The sequence below is a fragment of the Pleurodeles waltl genome, chromosome 3_1 (assembly GCF_031143425.1).
Source record: "Pleurodeles waltl isolate 20211129_DDA chromosome 3_1, aPleWal1.hap1.20221129, whole genome shotgun sequence".
NCBI classification, from domain to species: Eukaryota; Metazoa; Chordata; class Amphibia; order Caudata; family Salamandridae; genus Pleurodeles; species Pleurodeles waltl.
In genome coordinates, this window is record NC_090440.1 from 1,632,601,963 (window position 1) to 1,632,629,781 (window position 27,819).

At 45.5% G+C, this 27,819-nt stretch overlaps 1 protein-coding gene across 4 annotated transcripts in view; it reads left to right on the forward strand.

Annotated features, from left to right (window-relative positions):
* Positions 1-27,819, forward strand: part of UBR3 (ubiquitin protein ligase E3 component n-recognin 3) — a 1,605,611-nt gene that overhangs the window by 441,954 nt on the left and 1,135,838 nt on the right. For all 4 annotated transcript variants that reach the window (XM_069225311.1, XM_069225312.1, XM_069225313.1 and 1 more), the window contains exons 14-15: positions 22,887-23,015; positions 23,117-23,169. In XM_069225311.1, coding sequence (XP_069081412.1) covers positions 22,887-23,015; positions 23,117-23,169 — 182 coding nt within the window. The remainder of the gene's footprint in view (positions 1-22,886; positions 23,016-23,116; positions 23,170-27,819) is intronic.

The window sequence follows — 27,819 nt, forward strand, 5'->3', positions numbered from 1 at the left end:
CAGCTCGGTACCTCATAGGCGGTGTAACCCTATGATGCAGTGGCATTTCTATGTACGTGGGACGTGCTGGACTAAAATCTAGCTTTAACATTGACCATTGCCGATGTGATGTGTGTGACATGCTGTTGACCAGATCCTGTTACGGACAGCTAGGTTGGCCTACATGGGCCCTGTACATGACCATAATGGTATGTGGCGACTGTTGGGGCTTGGCACAAGTGTATGTTTTGTGTAACAGGTGTCTTGTAATCTAGAATGTGTTGAGTGGTCATCAAGTTGTACGTTCTCCCCTCTCTTTCGTAGATACCCTGTATTGGGGAGGAGGAGACATGCACCAGTGTAGTGGACCTTTCAACCCTAGAGGAGCAACACATCATCCCAACCTATTGCCTGAATCATAACACCATCATGGAACTATGTACCCAGTTGGAGCCAGATCTGGTGCTTGCTATACATAATCCCTATGCCATCACTCCACAGTACAGGTCTTGCCTGTGCTACACTTCCTTGCCTCTGGTTCTTTCCAGATTACAGTGGGTTTGGCAGCAGGGATGTCACAGCCCATGTTCAGTCTTGTGTTGACAGATGTACTGTCTGCTTTACTGAAACACATGGACAGCTACATCAGGTTCCCGCAACGTGTGGATTGGCCTACTGTTAAGGCTGACTTCTATCTTATTGGACGCATCCCTCGTGTTTGGGGACATAGATAGCACCCACATTGCTTTGGTCCCTCCCAGGGCCAATGAACAAGTCTATAGGAACAGGAAAAACTACTAATCCTATAAATGTGCAGGTGGTGTGTCTTGCGGACAAGTAAGTTTCCCAAGTAACAGCCAAGTATCCAGGATCTGTGCATGACTCCTTCATTATGAGGAACAGCACTGTCCCACACATGATGGCACAACTACGGAGAGAAAGACCGTGGCTCATTGTTAAGTTTGCAATAGGATGTGTGTGACTGTAATGTCAACTGTCATCCCATTCAGTCCTGTGCCTCTACCGGTTTTGTGACAGGCCCTACCTTTGTGCACACATGTGACTCTGGCTATCCTAACCTTCCCTGGCTGCTGGCACCAGTGAGGTTCCCTGCCACGGATGGGGAACACTGTTTCAATCAGGCCCACAGCACGACGAGGCGTGTTATTGAAAGAACATTGGGGCTCCTGAAGGCCAGATTCAGGTGCTCCTCTACAGTCCCCTAAAGGTATGCCAGATCATAGTTGCGTGCTGCAGGCGACACGATCTTGCCCTGAGACGACAGATTCAATTACTGACTAATGAGGAGGAGGCAGCTGGAACAGTGGCTGATGCTGGGGACGTAGAAGGTGATGAGGAGGCTGCTGAGAAAGGTGCAGCTTGAATGTAGGACTGAGCTGGTTACTCATTACTTCCAGTAACGAACAGGTATGTTGTGTGTGTATTTTCAGGTGTATTACTTACAAAATGCCTCATGACAGTGCTGCTCATGTTCTGGTACATAATTGGAGGTGTTCAGTGTACATGTTACTTGGTGTGACTTGTGGTGGGAGCTGTGTTATTCATGAAATCTCACTGACGTGTGGTGAATGCAGATTGGTATGTTGACCATTCCTATGTACAGGCATGTGGTGTCATTTGTCCTGCAAGGTCCTGTGCACATCTTTTCCCAGTTGAAGATTGTGTAGTGTGTCTCACACCCTATCAGACTGTTGGCTTTAGCATTTGTGGAAATTGTCTTTTCCTAACAGTAATTAGTGCAGTAATTTAACAATTTCACCTGTGATCTACTGCATAATAGTCACGTGATTCCTGATCTTGTGGGTGTGACATTGTCTTCTGTTGTCCCCTGTGTAGGTGCAAATCCACACTGTGCACAGCAAGAATGTACTACATGTGTGCTGTGGCTCCCACCATGCCTACTATCCTGATGCGAGTCCCTGACTTGGTCTATTTGCAGGTTGGATTTGTGGATCTTCTCCTGTGTGTGGCTGGGCTAGTGACTCCCTTGCAACTGGAATTTGGACCATGTCTGGTGTAGAGTCACCTGCGGGGAATAGCTCCCTCTGCTGTTCATGTGACATACTTTTGGTGAAGGGCAATTATGACACATTACATTTTGTTAGGATTGACATTCGTACATGTGAGAATAAAGACACAAAGACAGTTTCTGTATTCTATGGTGTTTGTTGTGCACAAAATATGGAAGAGTTGATGAGTGTGGTCATGGTTGGAGTAAACATCAGAGTAGGTGGCCTAGCTGTAGCCAGTACAGGTCCATTATCCAAGGGCCAAGTGAAAATGGAGTAATGACATTGAACAGCCAGCAGGGTAACTCAGTGGTACACAAGGTAGAATGTCCACCAGAAGAGGGTCACTTCCCGGCAGTGGGTTGGGTCTTGGAATCAGCTCCTGCAGGATGTCTGGATGGATGACCACATTTTCTGGATGGAGGTGCGTGGGGTCCCTCAGCTGCAGATGGTAGGGTGCCAGGGGCCTGCGGTTTCTCTGGCAGGGCCTCCATTCCACTAGCTGATGTTGATGGCTCAGTTGGTATCTGACTAGTGGATGGGGCTTGCTGGTGTTTGGAAGTAGCACGCAGGATGCTTGTGAGCTCCTTGAGCACCCCTGCAATGGAGGCCATGGTGGCATTATGGGCCTGTCACTGCTGCATGGCCTCCTGGTGGAAATGCCTCTGCAGCCTTTGGTTTTCCTCCAGTATGGTGAGTATTTGGTCTATCTTATCCTGGGATTTCTGGTATGCTCCAAGGACTTGGGAGATGGTTTCCTGGCCAGTTGAGTCCCTTGGAGGCCCCATCCCCTGGCCTGCAGGTGTCCTCCCACGGCCCCTGACCACCCAGGGCCTGTGCTCCTAGCACGATGTGCCCACTCTGTTACCCCAGGACCGTTGTAGTCTTGGGTGTGAGGGGTCGACTCAAGTCCCTGTACTGTGGGGCACACTGCTGATTGGCCAGACCTGGGACACAGGTTTGGGGAGCAGGGTTTGGCTGAGGTGTAGATGCCAAAGGTTGGGGGGGGGGGGGTGTTGGATGTGGGCAGGCTGAGGCTGGGAGTGGTGGACTGACCAGGTGTCCCAGAGGGGTCAGGTAAGTCGTCTATGTCCAGACATCCTGTGGCGTTTTTCCTCTCTGGTCATCATCCTGGGGAGGGCTGGCTGGCTCTGGCATCCTCTCCATTGTGGCAGTGATACCTGCAAATTAAGTGGGAGAGTATCACATGGTGGAGATGTGAATGTTGATCACTGTGTCTGATGCATACAGTGGCTTGATTCGATTCCCAGTTATGGCAATGACATTGTTTGTAGGTAATGTACAGTGATATGTGTAGCATGTTTCATTGAGGGTGCTGTATGGGGATTGCATTTCTGTCATTGCCATGTATAGGTCCTCAGTCGTAGCATCCTGTTGGTATTGCAGGTGTGATAGTTGTACATGCAGGTGTTGCACTGTGATGTGAATAGATCTGCTTTTCATGTGGATGCGCAGGTGCATTGTGGGAGTCGTAGTGATAGTGCATGGCAGTGATATACGTGCAGTGGCCAGGATCTGTCTGGCCATTTTGGCTGGATGGTGGGGTTACATGCAGAGAGGGGCTTTAGGAGATGGTGTGGGAGGTGTAGAGGGTGATAGAGTAGCATGCTGGTGGGCCGAATAAGTGCTAGGGGGGTGGGGGTACATTACTAGTGTCTAGTCCTCCAGGTATTCCAGTCAGGCCCGCAGCATGCAGGATGTCTAAGACCTTTGCCTCCCAAGATGTGAAAGTAGGGGGAGGAGGTGGGGCCCCACTGCCAGTATTCATCATGGCAATTTGGTACCTGGATGCCATGAAACGCACCTTCCCCCTAAGGTCGTTCCACCTCTTCTGGATGTCCTCCCTTTTGCGTGGATGGTTTCCAACCGGGTTGACCCTGGCGACGATTCTCTGCCATAACTCAATTTTTCTGGCAATGGATATTTGCGGGACCTGTGCTCTGAGCAATTGTGGCTCTACCCTCACGATTTCATCAACCATGGCCCTCAGCTCATCGTCTGTGAAGTGTGGGTGTTTCTGACGGGACATGGTGGTTGTGTTGTGAGTGTATAGTGCAAAGGTGCAGTGTAGGGTGCTTGGTGATGTGGTGAGTGCTTGTATGTGCTGGTTGTTTGTGGTGTTGGTGTGCTGTTTCGATGTGTGTATTGCCAATGGTGCAGGTGTGTGCTGAGTGTTGTGTGTGATTGTGCATATGGTGTACGTGTGCAGTGTCTCAAGTTTGTGTGGTCCTCTCTGTCAGTGTATTTCGTTTTGGTTGCAAAGGGTTGTGTTGGGGGTGTTTTATAGTGGTGTGTGTTGGTGTGTATAATGTGTGTATGTGAGTCAGGTGTGGGGTATTCGATTTGTCCAATGTGGTGCTGTGTTTTGGTAGAGGTGTGTTTTTGGCCGCTGCGGTTCACACCACCAACAGTTTTCCGCTGTGCAATGATCGTAGTGCTGATTTGTGGGTCGTAATATGGAGGTGTGGCATTGATAGTGGTGGGACTGCCTCTATCCTGCCCTCAATCTCGGTGCCGGATTGATTGATGTTTTTGGGCGTAATGCTTCGTGGACTCTTCATAGGGTGTTGGCGGTCTTTTGGTGCCTGCAACCGCAGCACTGTTGCTGAAAGACCGCCAAACTCGTAATGAGGGCCTAAGTGTATTTGAAAATAGACTCAGGCTCAGGAATATATACATATATATATCACTCTGTTTGGACCACCTCCACTCTCTTGGGAATTGAATCTTGTTTTATCAAACTTGATGGCACCATCATTGAGCCAATACTCAAGGCCTCTTTGCAGCACCTTTTGTGGGAGGTAGCTTTTTTTTAGTAGCCAATCAATGACTTGGAGAACAAAAAGATGAGTTTGCAGTTGAATAGTCAGGCTTTTAATAATACAGTCTAGAAGCCGAATATTACAATTGGTGCAGACATGTTTAGGATGCAACTGTCGCTGAGACCTCACAGAACAGACACACTAGTACACCTGACAGCCCATACCAAGCATCAGTCACATCTCTTCTGTGCAAGTATTTGTCAGGACTTCCGTCTCCAGTGTGCACATCACGTATCAAGCAGACCCAGTTTCTTACACTGCCCATTGGAGTCCTACAGGACCGCTGCTGTGCCCTCCTCCTCTACTCTCACTTCCCCACAAGGCTAAGTCAAGTAGGCCTGATATATTCTCCATATATCTTTCGAATGATTGCAGACAGTAGCAATTTGTGGTAAAGGTCTGATTGTGTATTGCAGTGTACCATGTCTACATGCCAGTACTTTATAGTTAGGAGTGGTCCTCTAGCCCAGCGCCTAGCCAGCAGCAATTAAATGCCCGCCAGTCACCTGTCTGTCAAAAGCCAGCAGTGCTAATAAGGGGGTCCACTTGATGTGCTTACCGGTGATATCATCAAGCTCTGCTAGGACTGTATGCCAGAATTGCTGCACTCCTGGGTAAAATCAAGCCACATGGGTGAACCCCGCCTCCCTACTCCTCCACCGGGGCAGCAAAAATTGTCGCACAAGCCAAACCGGAAAATGTGAGCCGGTGTATAATAAAACCCTATTAAGATAAGATACTTGAAATGCAGTAACATGACAGGTATCCAAAGAAACAGACTTCACAACGGAGTAACAAGAGGTCCATTGCTTGTCACTGATAGTGATGCCCAGATCTCTCTACCAGTCTAGTTTAACCTTTGTGACCCATGGGCGCTGTGCCTATTGTGTGAATGCATAACATTTTGCTATGATATGATGTGGTATGGATGTTTGTAACAGATGCTTAATGCAGGCACCTCTAAGGGTTCAAGCAAGTCCTCCCCAAGGAGATAACGCATCATGTGGTGGGCTGTATAATAATGAAACTGGGCCAGGACAGAAGGTTGTACACACTATGCATGGACCTGATCCCAACTGCGCATCATCCTGACTTGGAAGAAATTTACCATAGTCACCAGCTCCACCCCTGCAGAGCAGTCTCTCCCCCTCCAGGGAGAAACATGTGTACCAATCCAGTGGACCACACTGTGAGTAAAGTAAGGAACCTGGTGTCTCAAGAGCTGCTGCCAGTAGTAGACCATTGTGTCCAGCAGATCTAGAACACTGTAATGTCATACAGGTTTAGCAAACAGAGTCTGGGGCCCGCACAACCTGTAGTGATCAAACATGCACTGTGCGGCCCTTTAGTAAGTCTTGCGATCCGGAGCATTCAACTCTCCCATGTCGTACGGTAAAGTCAGCCCGTCCCAGCTCACCCAATTCACCCAACTCACCCGTAGCTGCTTCCCTGCCCAGCCCAGATAGACCAAAAGAACTTGCAGATTGCGGAAAACAGCATGCTGTAACACTCGGAATGTGTGCAAACAAGAAAAGAAAGCGGGTCAAAACTACCATCTTCATGATGACCTTTCTCCCACTGAGCAACAAAGGTAGATTAATCCAACATTTGACTGTCTCCGAGAGCTTCTGCACCGCTCTGCCATCATTTTCCATCAGAACCACCAACAGATCGGTGTGCACCTGGATTCCTAAATAACGCACGGAGTCTGTAGTCCATTGTAATGGGGACTCTATTTGCACCACGGTCGTAGCTGCTGTAAGAAGAAATATTAGGGACTTATCCCAATTAATGCATAGGGTGCGGTGCCCACCAAACAGCACAACCTTGTGAAGGACTCAAGATAAGTTTGTGCTCAGAGTTACCTATATAGAGGAGAGTGTCATCTGCGTACACAGAGATGATCAAATTGTAGTATGGGAATTAGAGCCCCCTGTGTGTGCGGTATTCTCGGAGCGCGCCAGCCAGTGGCCTAGCAACTAGAGCATACAACAATCACGACAAGGGGCATCCCTCTCTTGGGCCCCTTGAGATAGTGATGGTGTCCGGAACTGTCCCGTTAACTCTGATGCAGGCCATCGGCTGCATATACAGTATGCTGGCAAGTTGTAAGAAGATGCACCCCTGGATCAGCTTAAGTGGCACCAAAAGGTGTTCTGAGGTTGTATGATAGGGACTGGCCCAGGATGAAACCAGCCTGTTCTGGACCCACTATGCCCAGGAGCAGCAGAGCCAACGGTTTGGTGAATATTTTTTTTCTACGTTGAAGAATGATAGTGATCTATATAACACGCAGCTATCAGCTGGTTTACCTGGCTTCAGCAGAGTGACCAGGAGGGCTTCTTCCATCGAGAGCGGCATGCAGCCCTCCTTCACCAGCTAGTCATATACAGTAACCAGATGTGGAACAAGTAGATCCTGGTAAGCCTTATAAAAGGCCACCGTCAACCCATCATTGCTAGGCTCTTTACTGCTAGGCAAGTCTTTCTGACCCGCAAGTATCTCCGTGGGACGCAATGGGGCCATAAGGTGTTCCCTACGTTCTAACGTGAGCCATTTCATGGCTATACACGCTAGTCCGACATCACATTATCACCGTGGTAGAGGAGCAACTTTTATAAATCTGCATAATATCGGCAAAACCATTCTGAGACCTGCTCTGCTTTACACAATAGCGACCCCTGCTTGTCTTGTACCTCTAAGATTGTATCATCCTCTCGCCTAGGGCGTAGCAGCGCTGCCAATGTTGCACCCGAAGGTTTGCCTTCTCTGTACACCCACACAGTTGTGTATTTTCCTAAGTGGTTGACATTGCTCTGTGCCACTTCATGATACTCTTCTAATCTGACTTGAATATCTCTAAACAGGCTCTGCTCTGCTGTCTCCCTATGTCTTTGCTCCAGATCTGCAATCTCTGCTTCAAGCCGCACCAGCCTATCAGGCAGCGATCACAGCACTCGAGCATGTTTGGAAGTCATAACCGGACATAGACCTTAAAGGCATCCCAGATAGTTGTGAATTTAGCAACAGAGCCGATAATAATGTAAAACTCCTCTGTAGCTTGTGCGAGCTCCCCCTCTCCCCTTAAAAGAGAGTATGTCAGAAACTGCCATGTTTACGGACATGGGCTGTTCAATTCCAGCTCCAGTAATACTGGTGAGTGATCAGAGTAGGTTCTGGGCATGGGCTCGTACCAGTGGTACCAGGCTTTGCAATAGTAACCAATAATTAATGCGCATGTGGCTGTTGTGTAACGTGGAATAGTGGGTATACCCCACTCCCGTGGGGAACTTATGGTGCCATACATCTAATAAGCTACACTGCGTTGTGACCTCACTGAGGTCTCAGGCTGCAGCCAAGGGCCACCAAGGCATGCACCTTGAGCAGTCCTGATCGGGACATAACAAGAAATTGAAGTCTCTACCCCAGATTTGGTGTAGATCCCACCTCCTCCCACCCCCCTCCCCATTGGGTCAGACGTGCGTACAATGCATGAAAAAACTGCAGGTCATCATAGTTAGTACCATACACTTCCACCTACAGTGCTACTACACCATCTTTACAACAATGTGCCACCACATACCTGTTACCCGGATCCTCTTGTAGTTTAACACCAGAACCTCACACGCAGCAAAGGTCCTGCCTACAACAATGTGCAGCACACCGCTCCCAGGCACTAGGTGAGTCTCCTGCAAGATAGCTAGATCAATATTATGTTGCTGCAAGTATGCACCCACCTTGGGCATCTTCCAACAGTCATTCACCCTCCTGACATTCAAGGTTAGGTGTTTTAATACTGAAGGGCTCTGAACGTACTACTCCACGCATCATCGCATAGCTCAGCACGCCAAAACAAGTCAGCAGACAACACTCTGTCAGCCTGCACCCAATGCCAATGTACGTAATACGGTTGAAAGAAACAAAGCCCCATGCCCCACCCACACTATGAACCCCAACAACATACACAGTGACACGCTCCCAACACACTCCCAATACCCAACCTATATGACTCCAAATAAAGCCTGGTGGTACACACATGTGGCGATGTTACCCAACCAGTCACCCGTGCCACATTAATTCGCAGGGGGCCATGAAACAAGCATAATGTGTCCTGCATTAAACAAAAACAGTCCTGTATAATCAACCACCCAAGACTTCTGCACCACCCACTCATATACAGCATGAAACCAACAGATGAGATACATAAAGTACCTACAGAGCATATTTATAACACTGTGGTGATAGTAATGAAAGTGTCTTACTGTTGCCCATTCATCTGCTAGAAGGCTACCACCAGGCCACCAGAGCTGTGTCCCTGCCATCATGAGCAAGTGCGACAACCAGGAATAGTGGCTGTGCACAATCCACCACCCCCCTTCTCTCCAGCACGGTCGAAGGCAAGCTGTTGTCTCACAACTCAAGGACTAAAGTGTACCTGCGCAGATTAGAAAAAACAACAAGCAGTCATCATTCTTGTTCCTCTAATTCTTGAGAGGCTGAAACATCCGAGTCCTATGATCGGGGAGCAGTGCCTTGTTCGCGCTGCCTCTCGGCACTTGAGAAACTAGAGTAGTTGTTTCGGATCCCTGAAGATCCGTTGCCTTCCCATCGACTATGAGCCGTAGACATGCAGGATAAAGCATGCTGTATTCCAGTTGTAATTCCTCTAGTTTGCGCTTGGCCAGTATAAACTGCCTCTGACCCTACTGGACCTTCTGTATGAAGTCTGGGTAGAGCGATGGTTCCATACCCTCATGGTGGAGCACTCCAAGGTCCCTTCCTTTGTGGAGCACCGCATCCTGGTCCCTGTAGTTTAAAAGTCTTGCTTTGATGGGGCAAGCTTTTGCTCTGGGCATCGGGTGCAACGCCAGAGAACGGTGGGTGCGTTCAACCACAAAAATGTCAGAGAAAGTCTTGCACCCCAAGAGATCAATAAGAGATTGCTCCACAAAGTGTTCCATGTTGCAGATGTTTGTAGATTCCACCAGCCCCACAATTGTTAGGTTATTATATCTTGACCGGGCTTCTAGGTCCTCCGTCTTAGCTTGCAGTGTGAGAAGCCCCTTGTCCATCTGTTTCTGAGTTGTTGATGCTGTGGCTTGCTTGTCCTCGGCCTCCAACACGTGCCTTTTGACCATATCCAGCTGCTCAGCATGTTTGTCCAGCCGCTCCGACATACAATCCATCCTGAAGGAGAGTGCGTTGATCTTGCCATCAATCTTAGTGAGGCTGTGCTGCATGGCATTCAGGATCTGCCTTGGTTTGCCTCCCACCTCAGGAGCGCCATCGTCTTGGCTGGGCTCTGAGCTGGCCACACCATCATCTTAGGGTTTGTATATCTTTCGCAGATCAAAGTGCAGTTTCAGCTGCCTCTTCTCTGTTTTGCCCATGGTATGGGGGTGGTCCCAAGGGTCACAAGCCTCTCTGAGCATACAAGGACACTAGGCAGCAGTGCAAAGGAGGAGCCCAACAATATCACCACAACCTCCACAGCAAGGATCAACAGTCCTCTGCTGATTCAGGATGTCAGTGGAAGAGGGTCAACATGCAGATAATCCAAGGTGAGCATTTGCTTACTTAGTGCCTTGGGCCCCCTTTGTCCACTGGGGTTCTCCCTTGTGATAGCCCACACCAGCTGCACTGGTCTCTACGATCAGGGCGAAAGCGCTCTCCCAACAGGCTGTTCCGCTGCAAATGTAACTCCTGTCCTGGAAGGTCCTAGGATATGCGGTCAGTCCCACGCCTCACTCAGGGCAAGGCACAGCATAGGCCATTCACAGGCAGCAAGCCAGCGTGGTCAGGTAAAGGACAGCAGCAAAGTGTATATCACTGAGGCAAGAGGCATAAGCAATCATGGGGTAAGGGTACAGCAACTCGCTCGCACCAGTAGTAAGCTGCAAGGGCCAGGCACCCATCACCATCATGCCCACCGCTCCTTCTCCTCCACACTTTGGCAGGTGCTGTACGGTCAGTCTTACGGGCCTCAAGTAGGTTGCAAGTGTCTCTTGCTGGGCTCCTCAGATGCAGCACAGGTCCCCCACTGGCAGCGAGGGAGCAGAGTTGAGCACCTCGATTACTGATGTGGCCCTCCCCGAATCCCAAAGGCGGGCAGCCGGCCACCGCGGAAGTCAAAATCAGGCCTCCCGGAGCTGTGCTCAGGGTGCAACTTCAAGTCTGTGTGCGAGGGTCACGAGCAGGCCGTGCTGACAGCAGCGAGTCTGGCTGTACAGCGCAAGTTAACGCTTGGCCCCTTTCACCAGCCCCCTCAGCATGCACAGTTGCGAGCTCACTCAATTTTGGTTGGAAAGGCGACAGGCAGGTCCCCACTTACTCTGAGGGCCCCAGGCTTTCATCTGACTCTCCCTGGCGCACTCCCTTGTTACTGCGCTGCACGGTTTGGGTACAACTGTAATTTCAGGCTGGCAGCGGCCCCCAAAGAGCATTTTTTTGGCATATACTTATGCTAAGGCAGAGTTGGGCTTCAGGCAGGTGGCTGTGGCAGTCCACTGGCAGCTCCACGCACCAGGATGATGAAGGTTTGATACACATCTGAAGGAGCTCACTTAAATGGTGGCCATTTTCAGACCAGGTAAGCTCCCTGCCTTCCCCAATATTTTTTTAACAGTCTAACTTCTCCAGCCGGAAGATCCTTACATTCATTGGATATTAGAAAGATCCTCCAAGTTTTACTTAGATAGAATAATAAAGCAAATCAATTGTTTGTTAACTATGGTCTGCTCAGGACAGGGGTGGCTTCTTGCAACAAGTCAATTCTTAGATGGATAGTTTCTTTGTTGCTACCAAGTTGGAAACAAACCACTTCCCGGGAAACCCACACGCTCATAGCAGCAAAGTAGCTTCTGCTTCTTGGTTAAGAAATGTTCCTTTACCTGAGATTTGTAAGCCAGCTGTCTGGAAATGAGTGCACGCTTTCACCTAACATTATTGTTTAGATGAGGATTCAAGAGTGGACGCATTAATAGCTAAAGCTACTTTGAAGAATTTATTTGATTAAACCACTGTTTTGGATTAGTACTGTATTACTATTTGTTTAACTTACTAACAAACGTGGACTAGAGATATGCTTGCTATGAGATCTATATTTATGACTATCAGTGAGTATCCTGTGATGCAGAAGAAAAGGTTGCTTACTTCTGTTCCTGCTTCTGCATCGTAGTTATCCTCTCGGAAGTCATAAACAACCCGCCCACCGTCCTAGTTGTCAATAACTTTCCATTATACGTCTCAAGTTGAAGCCTCTCAAAAGAACTGGGGCCCTGTGGCAAATTGCCAGGATAGTGCCTGCTGGGGCAAGGAAGCTGCTGCTGTAGTAAAGATACAGTGCTCTGTTTTAGCTGTTTAATTCTCTGACCTCGTTGACAACCTTTCCCTGCATTTTTTCTACCAGAGAGGGAAAGCTAAAAGGTTGTTTAAATTACTGTTACACATACCTTCACTTCGGTGCTGCAATGTGGTCCTAAAACCTTTCTCAGATGGGATTTTTCCTCTTAGAAAAACGAAGGTAAAGTTGTGCTGTATTTACTGGAAGGAGTGCCACCAGACTGTTTATCAATGCGGTATCTACCTCCAACTAAAAATTGACTATATATATATATATAGGGAGCGTTCTGGGGGTTCCTACGCATAGGTGGGAATACGCTATGTTTATGACTTCATAAACATATTTCTGCTCAAAGTTTTACGGTAAGGTGAAGTTGAAAACATGCGATAATCTCAAGAGAGCTAAGGGTGACACGTCTCCAACACACCATTCTGTGGCAAAATATCTAAAGGACATACTCTTTTGACTCTGAGGCTGCCTCGCATTTGGTACGGACACCAATTGAATTTCCCAGGCTATTGTTGATCCTGCAGCTAATTGCAGATTTTTAAAAGGCCATTTTGCAAATTGTGTAGATGCTACCGACTCCTTCTGCCATGCTTTCAGGCCCTCAGTTGGACGTCTGCAGTTGGGCTCCATGCATGCCGATGTGCGCAATTGTGCCTGCTGTATTTGACTCTTTAAAACAGCTATGGATTAATTTTCCTGTCCTGCTACCAGGTAGGAGGGTAGCCACAGTCTCACAATCGGAAACAGCATATGGATTTAAGTAACAGAGCAACAATAAAAGTTGATTCATGTTTATGGTGAATGGAATGCCTGGATGACAAAAAACAAAAACAAAAATCATGAGCTGAGATTAGATAAGTAACACCCTTGTGTCTGCCTTTTTAGGTTTTGCCTGCACGCACGCTGTGCTTGCGAAATCTTTTGTTTATTAAAACTTAAAAGGGGCTAAAAACCATCCCTACTTTACTTAACATTAGCTTGGTCCAACGTCGCTCTAATTTACGTGCTTCTGATTGGCCAGCACGTCCTCTGCTTCACTTCCTGCTCTCCTCTTTGCTGTCCATGGCGTTGTGTTGCCTCGGGTCCAAGTTCTCTTTCCGGTCACTTGCCATTAGATGCTGGCCAGTGTCCTTCCTTTGGCTATGACGCTGAAGGTACTTATTTTTTTTCTTTCTGCATGCCGTCTTCTTTCTTCGTTTCTATGCTGCATGGTGTCTTCTTTCTTCCCTGTATTATCACAGAATGTTGTGATATTCCAATTTAATGTCCCTACCATAATTAGCACAACTATGTACCTACTGTAGGTGGGACTTTCAAGCAACAATATACAAAATTATTTCCGTGTTGTTGCAAATACAGTGACCGTAGCGTTTTAGGCGTATGCCTACAATCTCGTGGCAGTTCACCAACGCCAAATCTTTTGTCGGAAATGAGTATGGCCTCTCAATTCAGCTCACCGGTTCAGCAGTTAAAAACAAGAGCTGGAAGCAACAGGATTTGCATGTGTGCTTCCTCAGCAGTCTCCTCCCCCACGCCATTGTTTTTTTGTGTGAATGGCGAGCAATTTGCACACAGGCTCGGGTTGCAGCACTTTTAACCAGCTTGCTTCCCAAACATTTGGGAACTATCAGAATAAATATAACTACTGCGGTTTGCTGTATTTTATTTATTGTTTTGCTGAAATTAATTACTGTGCACTTTTGCGGTCATTTCCACAGATTTCATACATATTTTTCCGCTCAAATTTTAGCTTGCCATTGCCAAAAAAATTCAAAACATTTCAGTAGATTTTCATATATTTTGCAGATGATTCGGAGTGCCTCTCCTCATAAGTATTCATGAACAGAGCATGAATGGTGTTCCCATTCTTATGTTATTGGTTATATTGACCAAGTTGTATCTCTTTCACACATTGTATTGTAATCGTATTTATATAGCACTTACTACCCCTGACAAGGCGTCGAAGCGCTTTTCGATGAGTAGCACGCTACTCCGGAACCCTACAAGAATTAGTGATGGATTAGTATTGTAAGGAAATGCCTCCTTGGCATGGTTACCCCCTGACTTTTTGCCTTTGCTGATGCTATGTTTTGAATTGAAAGTGTGCTGAGGCCTGCTAACCAGGCCCCAGCACCAGTGTTCTTTCCCTAACCTGTACTTTTGTTTTCACAATTGGCACACTCTGGCATCCAGGTAAGTCCCTTGTAACTGGTACCCCTGGTACCAAGGGCCCTGATGCCAGGGAAGGTCTCTAAGGGCGGCAGCATATCTTATGCCACCCTGGGGACCCCTCACTCAGCACAGACACACTGCTTGCCAGCTTGTGTGTGCTGGTGAGGACAAAACGAGTAAGTCGACATGGCACTCCCCTCAGGGTGCCATGCCAACCTCACACTGCCTATGCAGTATAGATAAGTCACCCCTCTAGCAGGCCTTACAGCCCTAAGGCAGGGTGCACTATACCATAGGTGAGGGCACCAGTGCATGAGCACTGTGCCCCTACAGTGTTTAGGCAAAACCTTAGACATTGTAAGTGCAGGGTAGCCATAAGAGTATATGGTCTGGGAGTCTGTCAAACACGGACTCCACAGCACCATAATGGCTACACTGAAAACTGGGAAGTTTGGTATCAAACTTCTGAGCACAATAAATGCACACTGATGCCAGTGTACGTTTTATTGTAAAACACACCCCAGAGGGCACCTTAGAGGTGCCCCCTGAAACCTTAACCAACTACCTGTGTAGGCTGACTGGTTCTAGCAGCCTGCCACACTCGAGACATGTTGCTGGCCACATGGGGAGAGTGCCTTTGTCACTCTGTGGCCAGTAACAAAGCCTGCACTGGGTGGAGATGCTATCACCTCCCCCAGACAGGAGCTGTAACACCTGGTGGTGAGCCTCAAAGGCTCTCACCCCCTTTGTTCCAGCACCACAGGGCACTCCAGCTAGTGGAGTTGCCCGCCCCCTCTGGCCACGGCCCCACTTTTGGCGGCAAGACCGGAGGAAATAATGAGAATAACAAGGAGTCATCACTGGCCAGTCAGGACAGCCCCTAAGGTGTCCTGAGCTGAGGTGACTCTAACTTTTAGAAATCGATTCCCCCAATAGGGATAGGAATGTGACCCCTTCCCCTTGGGAGGAGGCACAAAGAGGGTGTACCCACCCTCAGGGCTAGTAGCCATTGGCTACTAACCTCCCAGACCTAAACACGCCCTTAAGTTTAGTATTTAAGGGCTCCCCTGAAACTAGGAACTCAGATTCCTGCAACCTAAGAAGAAGAGGACTGCTGAGCAGAAAAACCCTGCAGAGAAGACGGAGACACCAACTGCCTTGGCCCCAGCTCTACCGGCCTGTCTCCCCCCTTCGGAAGAAAACTGCTCCAGCGACGCTTTCCCCAGGACCAGCGACCTCTGAATCCTCAGAGGACTGCCCTGCTCTAAAAGGACCAAGAAACTCCAGAGAACAGCGGCTCTGTTCAACAAAGACTGCAACTTTGTTTCCAAAGGAGCAACTTTAAAGACCCCTGCAATTCCCGCCAGAAGCGTGAGACTTGCAACACTGCACCCGGCGACCCCGACTCGACTGGTGAAGAAACAACGCTACAGGGAGGACCCCCAGGCGACTCCAAGACTGTGAGTAACCAAAGTTGTCCCCCCTGAGCCCCCACAGCGACGCCTGCAGAGGGAATCCCGAGGCTCCCCCTGACCGCGACTGTCTGATTCCCAGATCCCGACGCCTGGAAAAGACCCTGCACCCGCAGCCCCCAGGACCTGAAGGATCGGAACTCCAGTGCAGGAGTGACCCCCAGGAGGCCCTCTCCCTTGCCCAGGTGGTGGCTACCCCGAGGAGCCCCCCCCTTGCCTGCCTGCACCGCTAAAGAGACCCCTTGGTCTCCCATTGATTCCTATTACAAACCCGATGCTTGTTTGCACACTGCACCCGGCCGCCCCCGCGCTGCTGAGGGTGTACTTTCTGTGTGGACTTGTGTCCCCCCCGTTGCCCTACAAAACCCCCCTGGTCTGCCCTCCGAAGACGCGGGTACTTACCTGCTGGCAGACTGCAACCGGGGCACCCCCTTCTCCATTGAAGCCTATGTGTTTTGGGCACCACTTTGAACTCTGCACCTGACCGGCCCTGAGCTGCTGGTGTGGTGACTTTGGGGTTGCTCTGAACCCCCAACGGTGGGCTATCTTGGACCCCAATTTGAACCCCGTAGGTGGTTTACTTACCTGCAAGAACTAACAATAACTTACCTCCCCTAGGAACTGTGAAAATTGCACTGTGTCCACTTTTAAAATAGCTATATGTGTTTTATGTAAAAAGTATATATGCTATTGTGATTATTCAAAGTTCCTAAAGTACTTACCTGCAATACCTTTCAAATGAGATATTACATGTAGAATTTGAACCTGTGGTTCTTAAAATAAACCAAGAAAATATATTTTTCTATAACAAAAACCTATTGGCCTGGAATTGTCTCTGAGGTTGTGTTCCTCATTAATTGCCTGTGTGTATGTACAACAAATGCTTAACACTACTCCTTGGATAAGCCTACTGCTCGACCACACTACCACAAAATAGAGCATTAGTATTATCTCTTTTTGCCACTATCTTACCTCTAAGGGGAACCCTTGGACTCTGTGCATACTATTCCTTACTTTGAAATAGTGCAAACAGAGCCAACTTCCTACAAGTATCATTTAATAATGAGTACAGTTTTAGTATTATTATGAGGTAATTTGAGCCGCGGATATGAGAGTTTGTTAGTTAGATTGACTGGAGTAATGGAGGGGTGGAGGAGGAAAGAAATCCAGAAGTGTTAATTGGGAGTATATCCTTCATTTACTCAACCCAAAGGCTTGGGATGAATAAAGGGGGGTGGAGGGGGAAGAGAATGTGGATGGGTTAGAGAGAGCATAGGAACAGGGTGAGATGAATGCAGGAGAATTTAGTAGGGTTGTGTGGAAGGTCACAGAGGTAGAGTGAGGTTTGGTGAGTTAGAGGTGGAGGGAAGAGCTTAGGCATAGATATTTAGGAGATGAAAGTGGTAGAAGGGATTTGGGATGAGTCAGAGTGAGAATGGAGGATAGTTTGATAGAGATATGACATAAGAGTGATGAGTAGATAAGTGTGATAAGATGAGAGCAGGAATTCATAGATATCTAGTATAACAACCCAAAAACCAGGAGCCATGCAATGATCCACGAACATGCCAAGCTCAGAAAGGCTGCTCAGCTCATGTTTGCGATTTAAAATCGTGCATCTGTAAGCAGCTAAATATCTGAGTGTGCATAGTACATACACACAAGGCATATCCGAATGAGATTGATAATTGTATCATTCATAAGGCGCACGCACTGCACATGCATATCTAGGTCTGAGTAGCACTTAAACCCTTTAAAGGCCTGGTCTTCAGAACTTGTCTCCCTGCAGTGCTACTGCATGTGGTACCGGAGTGGGGGAGGGTCAGTTTCGCTCTTCAGTGCAGGAAGCTATTTGTCACCACTCACCTCATCTGAGAATGAATCACAGACAGCAGTGACCAGCTGGCTTTACCACGACTAATGTATAATTATTTTACCAAATTCACTGTGACTATGAACGCAGTAATTGTGGTACAGTAGCCCAGCATAGTTGCAAGAGGAAGCACCATCTGTGACTGCAACACTGTTGCTGCGCTGCATCATTTCCGGCTTGAAACAAACACTATGCGCAGTGCTTCGTTTGAGGTGGTGGTTGCAGGTGTAGTCCACCAGCACTTCTTATTTGGGAACCAGCATGTTATTTTACCCATCAGATGTTAACACAGGCCAAGTGTACTAGGGGAGGCAACGATGCATAAAGCCCAGAGCAATCGACTTTGGAATTGAGGAATCTGGTTCAAGTCCTGGCCTCTCTCAACATCCTCTGATTTTAGGTAAATCATGTAATCTCCCCATGCTTAAAAAGTAATGTAATCTGGCGCTCATCTTAAACACAATAATGCCAGTGTGCGAAGATGAATATAAAGCTGCACAAAAAAAAACGAGAAAAAAAAGCACAGAAGGAAGATACAGCAGGGGTTTGAAAAGCACTTAAGAGTAAAAACGGTCATTGGCCAAGCCAATAGGTTTCACCTATGATAAATCTGTTGCCTTTTTCAAAGTTTTTTTTTACATGTTGCACAGCAAGTTGACCTGCTGAGCAACATGGCCTAAAGTAGAAAATAACAATAAAAAAAATATGAAAAAGTGCTATGACCTAGATAGCTTTCACCATGATTTTTATTTTTAACCATGTTGCTCAATCAGCTAACTGCTGTGCAACATGTAAAAAACATGCGAAATATTTAATATGGGAAAACCTATAGGCTTTGCCAATGCTTGTTAGTTATGGGGATCTTAAATCTGAGATTTCATTGTAAGTCATTTTTCTGTCAGATGTTAAGTTTATTTGTCTAGCACTACAGTGAACAGTCCTTCTTTAATTAGGTCATAACAAACCTTTAAAATTGATATTGCTAAACCAGTTAGCATTAAAGCACTTGCATGACTGGGATATAATTTTCCCACAAAATGATTGTCTCTAAACCTCTAGATGCACTCTCCATAAGCCTTGTCTTTTATGCTTCAGTGGCATGCGTTATTACCATTACTCGTTCCTTTTATCTTTAAAACCCCCATTCTGAGGATAGAACGGTCCCGTCCTCTGCCACACTGTTCGTGTGTGGAGGTGTCAGAACCTTGCAGTTACCTAGTACAGCTGGAGACAAATCGACGAATGTAATTACTCAGCAACCTTTGTTCCAGCCAGAAACGAGGTCAAGAGTTCAACGTTGGAGTCAAGGTTGGAACTTAAGGAAGTCTAAGATGGCTGCCGAGATCCTGCACTATGGTCTTCATACTAGTGTTGCAAATAAGGAGGTTGCTATGGATTGTCTAGGTCTAGCTCACTCTCCCTCAGCACAGCACACTTCATTCTCCAGAGAATATTTAATAAGAAAAGAACGTTTGCAAGCGGTGTTGCTAAATGGGGCCATTTCCTGCACAAATGGGCGCCTTTCACTTAGGAGTTTTAGGAAGAAGCAATTAACCCTTCAGTGTGAAGTTTTTCAAGTGACTGGTTACTTCCAAAAGGAAATTCAGGAACAAATTAAGTAAATTTTATATAAACATATATGTACCTATCAAAAGCTTACCAGAGAAAACTCCCACAAGCAACACCTATTCACAGCAGAAGTATACAAGAGAATAACAATAATTTCTTACCTGAGTTTTAGAGAAATAGTGGTTTGTTTTCCTTCCATAGTACAGCTGGTAGCCTCCAAGTTCCTGAAAGAAATAAAAAAGGAAACATTTATATTTAAAGGTTATTGTTTAAATTTAACTCTTTATACACGTGGTGTATATGTATGTATGTGCATATATATATATATATATATATATATATATATATATATATATATATATATATATATATATTAAATACAATATAAAGACTACAAAATAAGTCGTAAACTAGTAACAGAAGACTTCAGTTGACAGGTGAAAGAAGTGAGGAAATCAGTCGAGTCCTTTGGTGTATGCGAGTTGGATGTTACATGCATAAATTCTAGATTATTAAGTGTAATAGGTTGAACAGTGAAAAGAATTAGTAAAAGTAAAGTCCATGTGAATATTCTCTTGCAGTTGTCTATTCCTGTAAAGTACCACGGACAACTAGAATCACGTCTACAAAGTGAAGATGTACAGGAGAAGAACCCACACATAGACCAACTATCTCTTTTCTTTCTCCCCATCCCCTTCTCCCCTGGGAGCCCACCTGGGATATTGGATAACACAGACGTTCGGAGAGGGGCATTTGTAAAATTTGCATTCTGCTCCCGTGCTGACCAGTTGAAAGTTCTGCAGACGACAAAACACCTCCTTGGAGGTGGGGGGTAGAAAGGCCAATAGACACCAGGGAATATATATATTTTTTTTTTAAAGGAGTAAGGGCTGCCCACCACTGTGGGCATGGTTATGCCCCCACCCCAACTGAAGGGGGTAACAGTCTTTCAGCTCCCCCTGCCGAATAAAACAGCTCATCCCAATGGCAAGCAAGATGAAATTCTACTTTTTTGGGTGTTGATTTTACATAGGGGCCTGGAGAGGTTGACTAACTCCCAATATAGTCCCACTTGCAATAGTGATCAGCTGCACCTTTTGAGCTTGAGTAGTCTGCCGCCTGGAAAAACCTAGCAGACCCAGACATTTCTGAAAACTAGACATCTGGGGCAGTCCAGGGAATTGTACTTTACATGCATCCCCCATCATTTTCTTACCTACAATGCCATGCGAGCATCCGTCTTTACCTGAAGTCACACATTTTTCCTACATTTCTGTGATGGAAAACTTCCAGAATCTGCTAGAATCCACAAAATTCCTACCACCCAGCATTGTCCCATCTGTACGGATAAACACTCTGCCCCACTTACGTGGCTGGGCCTAGTGCCAGCAACAGGAACTGATCTGACCGTGGTTAATAAGAGTCTCCATGCAAGGGCTCCCGTTGTCCGTGGTTAGCTCCGTTCATGTGTAGCACTAAGCCCAGCCATACATGTAGGACAGTGTTTTTATTGGCAGAGGTTGGCAATGCTGAGTGGTAGGAATTTTGTGGATTTCTGCATATTCTGGGAGTTTCCACCACAGAGATGTAAGGAAAATTGCGTGAGTTCAGGCAAAGTTGGAGGTTTGCATGGCATTGTGGGTAAAAAAGCCCCCAAAAAACTAATGACATCCGTGCAAGTCACGTCATCCTGGATTCCCCTAGGTGTGTAGTTTCCAAAAATGTACAGGTTGTCTAGGGTTCCTTAGTTGCTGGCTGAGGTGGGGTCCAAAATCTAAAGCTACACACATCGGATAAAGAGGGTCAGTTTTCATTGGAGAAATGCGCTGTGTCCATGTTGAATTTTGGGCCATTAGATCTACCCACACAAGTGAGGTATCATTTTTATCGGAAGACTTGGGGAAATGCCGGGTAGAAGGAAGTGTGTGGCTCCCAGAAGATTCCAGAGCTTTCTATCACAGAAATGTGAGGAAAATGTGTTCTTTTAGTCAAGTTTTGAGGTTTGCAAGGGATTGTGGGTTAAAAAAAAATATGGTGAGAGACGATTCCCTTAGATGTCTAGTTTAAAAAATAAATGTACAGGTTGGCTAGGTTTCCCGAGGTGCCAGCTGAGCTAAGGTCCAAAATCTAGAGCTACCCACTTTGGGGGGGGAAAAGGGTCAGTTTGCGATGGAAAAATGCGCTGCACCATGTTGCGTTTTGGGCCAGAGCCTGACGCAGGCACTAGGTTTATCAGCACAAGTGAGGTACCAGTTTTATCGGGAGACTTGTGGGAGCATAGAATAGTCAAACAGTTTTTATTACCAGTTGGATTTCACTGCAATTGTGCCTTTCAAATGTAAGCCAGTATATGAGAAAGGCGACATTTTGAAAAATACCCTCCAAATCATATGCTAGTATGGGTACCCACAAATTCAGAGATGTAGAAATAACCACTGCTCCTAAACCCTATATGTTGTGTCTGTTTCAGAAATAAATAAACTTCCTTGATACCCCTTTTTCACTCTGCCTATTTCGCAATAAGAATTGGTTTACACTTGGTACTCAAGTAAAACTATTGTACAGTGCAGCTCAGTTGTTTGCTTTGGATACTATGTGTCCTGGAGAACCTACAAACCCTAATTGTCCCTGCAACCAGAAGGGTCTAGTGGATGTAATGATATATTGCTTTTGTCAATCTGCCAACATGACAAAAAGTTAGAGCGGAAAATGTTGTCACACATGCCTGTTTTTTTCTACTCATTTTCAATATTTATTTTGTTCAACAGTTATGTTCTTAGAGAAATCCTTGAGGATGTACCCATATGACCCTTAGCTGAATTCGGAATGTTGTCTACTTTTCAAAAATATGTAGCTTTTCTGGATCACCAGTGGGTTTCATGCTGGTGTCCACCACAAACTGGAAGTAATTTGAGAGCACAAAAAATAGGGAAAATGGGCTACCTCTTAGAAAAATGCTAAAGCTGTGGTACACATTTTTTAAATTTTTATTCAGCTCTCCATGTTCCTGAAAGCTGGGAAGTTGCTGACTTTACTACAGCAGTTTGTGGATGCCGTTTCTAGGGGGAAACAGACACTTTTATCTGGAGCACTTTTCCTCTACTTTTCTCACAAAACATATTTTTTTGGCTATATTTTGCCTATTTTCTCAGTCCTCTTCCAGGGGAATCAACAAACCCTGGCATCTTTAGTGTCCCCGGCATGTTGGGGTTAAAAAGGACACAAATTTGGCATGGATAGCTTATGTGCACAAAAAGTTATGGAGGCCTAAGCGTGAACCACCCCAAATATCCAAAAAATTTCTCCGCACTGGCGGGAAAGGGCCTCGCAGCAAACGGGTTAATAGTAAAATTATTTAAGTGAATATTTATCAAGATTAATATAGCAATGGCATTTTACATCATCACCCATTTTATTATCTCCAAGACAGCAGAATTATATTGATAAATGTTCCTGTACATTGTTCTCATGTTTGAAGTACCATGTTTCACCCATATATATTTTTACTGCCAGATAGTGTGTTTTCAGGGAAAGTTGGTCTTGCAGTTTGCATAATGTCTTCATTGATGCTACAAGAAAATTTCAATTATTTTACAGGCAAATTTATCTGAAATACATAGTAATATGTGGGTGAGAAATGGCCTACAAATCAAAGGACAGGCTATGACGTATGTGCAGTCACATTTTTGTAATTCTATGATTGATCCCGACATATACCTGCTTCAGGTAAGGCACAACGTAAAATCTCCCTTCACTTTTTTTACATGCTGTAACATCTTGCTCATGAAAGTGTGTGAAAATAGTTTAACGTGTATTCTTTTTTTAAGGTATGTGCTTCCAGGCTTGACCCAGATTACTTCATTTCCTCTGTTTTTGAAAGGTAAGCGATAAAGAAGTAAATTTTTTTTTTTTACAATTGGTAAAACGTATTCCACTTAAAAACTATTTCAACTCCATTGCTTTAGGGTTAGAAACAGCACAAACTGGGTGAGTTGTACAACATGCTTGATAAACGTAGTTCTCTGATATGTGCCTGATACGTGCTTGATAGCTCAGATACATTTGAGTGAAACTATCATTGTGTTAGTGCAGGGCATTTGTTGATGCCTGTATTCTGTTCAGTTGCTTAAAAAAAAACTCTAAGGTTTTCATAATAACTTTTCCTAGGTTCCAAAATTATTATTATTTTTTTTAACAAATTTGAAAGAAAATATTTGGCAAGATGAGGAGAAGCATGTTAGTTTTTCTTCATGGTCACTATTATCAAACCTATTTCATAAGAATAAAACTAACAATGCATGTATTTCTGTCATACTTGAAAGCCCTACATTTCTCCTCCAAAAGAAAAAGCAGAAAATCCTACTGGACAATGGTTACTCCTATAAATCTATCAATTATTTTTAGGAAGAAAAATATATCACAGGTGTACACCAAGCTATAACTCAAAAATATTTCAAAAATTATTTTATTGTTTAGTCAAAAATAAATGCTATGCAAAAAAACACTGTCATAGTTTTGGTGTCTAAATGGGAATGTCTAAAGAAAGACGTTTCTCAGTCCGTTTCTTTCAATGTTTTAACTTATAACGCAAGGAGACTATAAAATTTCCTAGGTATTTTGAAGGAAAGTTTAAATTCTATTAAGGACACAGGCGCAGATTATGCACAACCTTCTTCATTTTATTGCTCAGCAGCCCAACAATAATAACCAACGATGGCAAGGACTACAAATCCCAAGAGTCTTTGGTGTTATAATGCATTCATCATATCAGTCATAGAGTCCAGCATATAAAGCAACGATCAGGGAAAAGCACTTCCTCTCTCTGTGTGATAGAGTGCGTCCCATCGTTTTGGATTAGATGTCCTTTTTCGAGTATGCGTCTGTCACAGTAAAAACATGAGTAGATTAATGTTTGGGATACAACTGATTCTTAATACACAGAAACAATTGAAAGACAACTCAGATAACGTTCAATGTATAGCTATAATCTTAATAGAAAGAAATATACTCATCCTCACATACTGGATCCACCCTATGAAGAGAGGGTCACAGAATGAGAGTGAAAGGCTGCGAGGGATAATCCTTACCTCGGTGTCCTTAATAGAATTTAAACTTTCCTTCACAGTAGCTAGGAATAAATTGTATATTCTGTGTCCGGATTGGAGGCTCAGGTTATGCATGTTTGAAGCTGGTTGACTACTGGCTTAGAATAGGTTTTTAAAGTAGATTACAAGGACCAATCTGCCTCTCTGAGTATATACTCCAGACACCCTCTCATTGCAAAGGCTTTTGAGGCCATCGCCTCATAGGCTACCCCCCGCCCACCCAATGTGCGCTAAAGGATGAGGTGTCTATGCCACTGTCCTGTAAAACCCACTTGACCCATCTGGCAATAGTGGGTGCAGATTCAGTTTTAACTGATTATTGAGTGCTATGAGAAATTTTCATTCCCGGTAGACAGTATTCATCAGTCATGGTTTCGTAAGTTTGAAGGCACCTTACCACACAGTTTAGGATGGGAAGGGAGGGTGAGTGGTGCATCACTCTGGCATTAGTTTTGGTTCTTTTAGAGATAATAAACAAGACCCCTTCTGCAGCCCGTGATATCAAGAGCTCGCACATTGGACACACTTCTGCAGGAAATCAAGCATAAGAGCAGACTTGTGTTGATGTGTTCATTCAGGAACACGTTGCATAGCCTTTCGAAGGCATCTGTACGGGCTGCAGTCCGGGCCCTAGTTTTTCGTTTACCCTGACAGGTCCCCTGAGTGTTGTTCGGGGTTATGGTCCCCCCACCCTGTCCTTGCAGGGTATCACATTACGCCAGGCTGTAAGCTGTATTATTTGCATTCTCAGGGCTTGTAATGCCGATTAAATCGCCCTCTGGAGCGAGGCATCAGTGGCGTCCACAAAATCAAGATGAATGGGAAGGAGATGTTGTTCCTCATACCCCGCCCCCAGGATGCAGGATTAACCTGCCATGGAGATCAGGAACAGAAGAAGCCTATGATAGTAGGCAATAGTGTGTGTGTGTCTGTGTGTGTGTATATATATATATAAGTGGTCTGTTGCGGTGGCCAGTGCTTAAGGTGGACGCTGTCCACCCTGCCAAGAAGTTGGGTCCCATTATAATAGGATGGAATTGTCCTGGTATGATTTGCCGACACTGGGGGACACAGCAGCACCTGCACATTGTCTGTTTTCCCATCACAGCAGCAATGTGCAGGTGGCGAGGGGGCTGCTTTCATGTTTAAGATTCCAGCTGGAGACCCTCCCCGAATTCAGCGGAGGCCAAATCCTTCATGGGTGGTTTAGGTAAAGGGAGAGTGTCCCAAATATACCGCACCTAGGTCACTAATACAACACAGACACTCTGTAGACTCCGAGAGCGGTGGGAGAACTGGCTGGGCCATATAGAGGAAGAGGACTGGCGAGATGACCTTATGGCCCCAAGAACCATGACTATGACCACCTGCCTTCGGGTGGTGCAGACTTACTATCTACACACAGCCTATCTCACACCCAATAAAATGCATAAAGCAGGTCTCCTGCACCGCGCTGACTGCCCCCACTGTGCAGGTTCTGGTGCTGACTTTTATCATATGGTATGGGGCTGCCCACACATAGCGGTTACAGCCGTAATATCTAGAATCCTGCAGATGGAGGCTGCCCTGCTGCCGCTTTTGTTGGGTGTCCTTTAGGGAGTGGGGTCCAGTAGAGCGGATCGGGCCTTTTTGGGAGTGGCCTGTTTGGTGGCAAAAGGAGATATCGCTGCTGGATGGAAGGCGGAGACGGCACCGGCACCTGCACTTGCGAAATGGCGGCGTGGAGTGAATTGGTGTGCCCGACAAGAAAAATTTGTATATGAAGCAAGAGGGTGCCCAGCTAAGTATGACAGTGTGGGGAAAGTGGACAGGGACAATGGACATCCGTTCAACTACTACGTCTTAGACGTAGTGACTACTGTGTGACCTGTCCCTGACCAGCACGATCAGTATCGATCATGTGTTTCATGTTAACTACATGGGATTTGTATAATGCTATGCCTAAGAGGTGCGGATGTCACCTTTTGGTTTTTATCTTATACAAAACTAATAAAGATGTTTATCAAAAAAAAAAAAAAAAAGATTCCAGCAGGACCCGAAACAAAGATGGAATTTAATGGGCCATCAGCTCTCCTGTTGTTTCAGAATGATCTTGGCTGGAAGTTGTCTGAGCCTCGTACATAGGTGCTAATGCAATGTAGAGGAAACAAAGGCATGGGTTATCTTTTTACGAGTACTTAAAGGAAGCTACGATTTAGAGGCAAGCTTTTGACTTTGTTCAATTGCAGAGCATGTGCATGGACTTTAAGAATGTTGAATGTATTGGTCTGGACACGTATTTACAAACAAAAAATGTAATACCACAATTTTTGTAATTTAATTCTTTTATAGCGCTACTCATTCCAGGTAGGGTGTCTGAATGCTTTACATCACACACTCATATTTTGAAATTGACAATAAATCACACAAGTGTGTAAATCAATGTACAGGATGTAATTGTATTCATGTTGCACTTACTACCCCTAACAATGCGTCAAAGTGACTTTTCATGGAGTAGCACGCTACTGCCGAACCCAAAAAGGATTAGTGGTTGATTAGTATAGGGTACTATGAGAATGTTTTACAGACAGTGATGATTATAATTTGTAGGAGTCACATGTCCTTCATAGATCACTGTGCTACATTAGAAGGATTGCAATTTATGAAATGCATGTAACAAAAGGATCTATGTGAAAATCAGTAAGCCACTTACCTTTTTTCCTAAAATAAAATTCTGTCATCTGCATTTACAAGATATGCTTTGCAGAAAACACATTAACCCTGTATGCTACTTTGAGTCAGAACTCTGACTAGAAAAAACTTTCATCTTTCAAGCAAGTGCATTAACCACCATTTATCCTACCATTACTGTTATTCCATGTGATATACTGGGCACACAGATCTCGGCAGCAGGTGACTTAACCCGAATACGATATTTTAAAATGTAGTCTTTGCACCCAATTAATCCAGAACATATTTACTGTCATGTTTCTCCTCGTTGCCAATTTTTGTAGTAATTTTCTTTTTTTTTAAATGTATAACTTGGCTGTTAGACTGCTTTCCATGACTCCGCCCCTTGTGAATCTACCTCTGTCCATTGCCACACTTCGACCTCAAAATTATGGGTTCCCAGAGTAGAGATTCTCCAATTCCAGCACTGCCTTAAGGATTACACACACAACAGTAACAAAGATGCAAAACTGTTTCAACCCTGGGATGTAGCTTCAGGGGGTAGGGGTTGCGGACACCCCTTAATCATTTTTTAGTCAGGTCTTGGCCTTATAGTGAAAGTTGGATTGGCTGTCTGCTGCAGCAGTGACAACAGTAACATCAAATCACTGCAGACTGGGTATTCATGGGTGACTCACTATACTAACAGGGATAGCTGGAAAAATGGTCTGGCTTGGTTCTATGAGCACTCCATGAGCAGAGTCATGAAAATATCT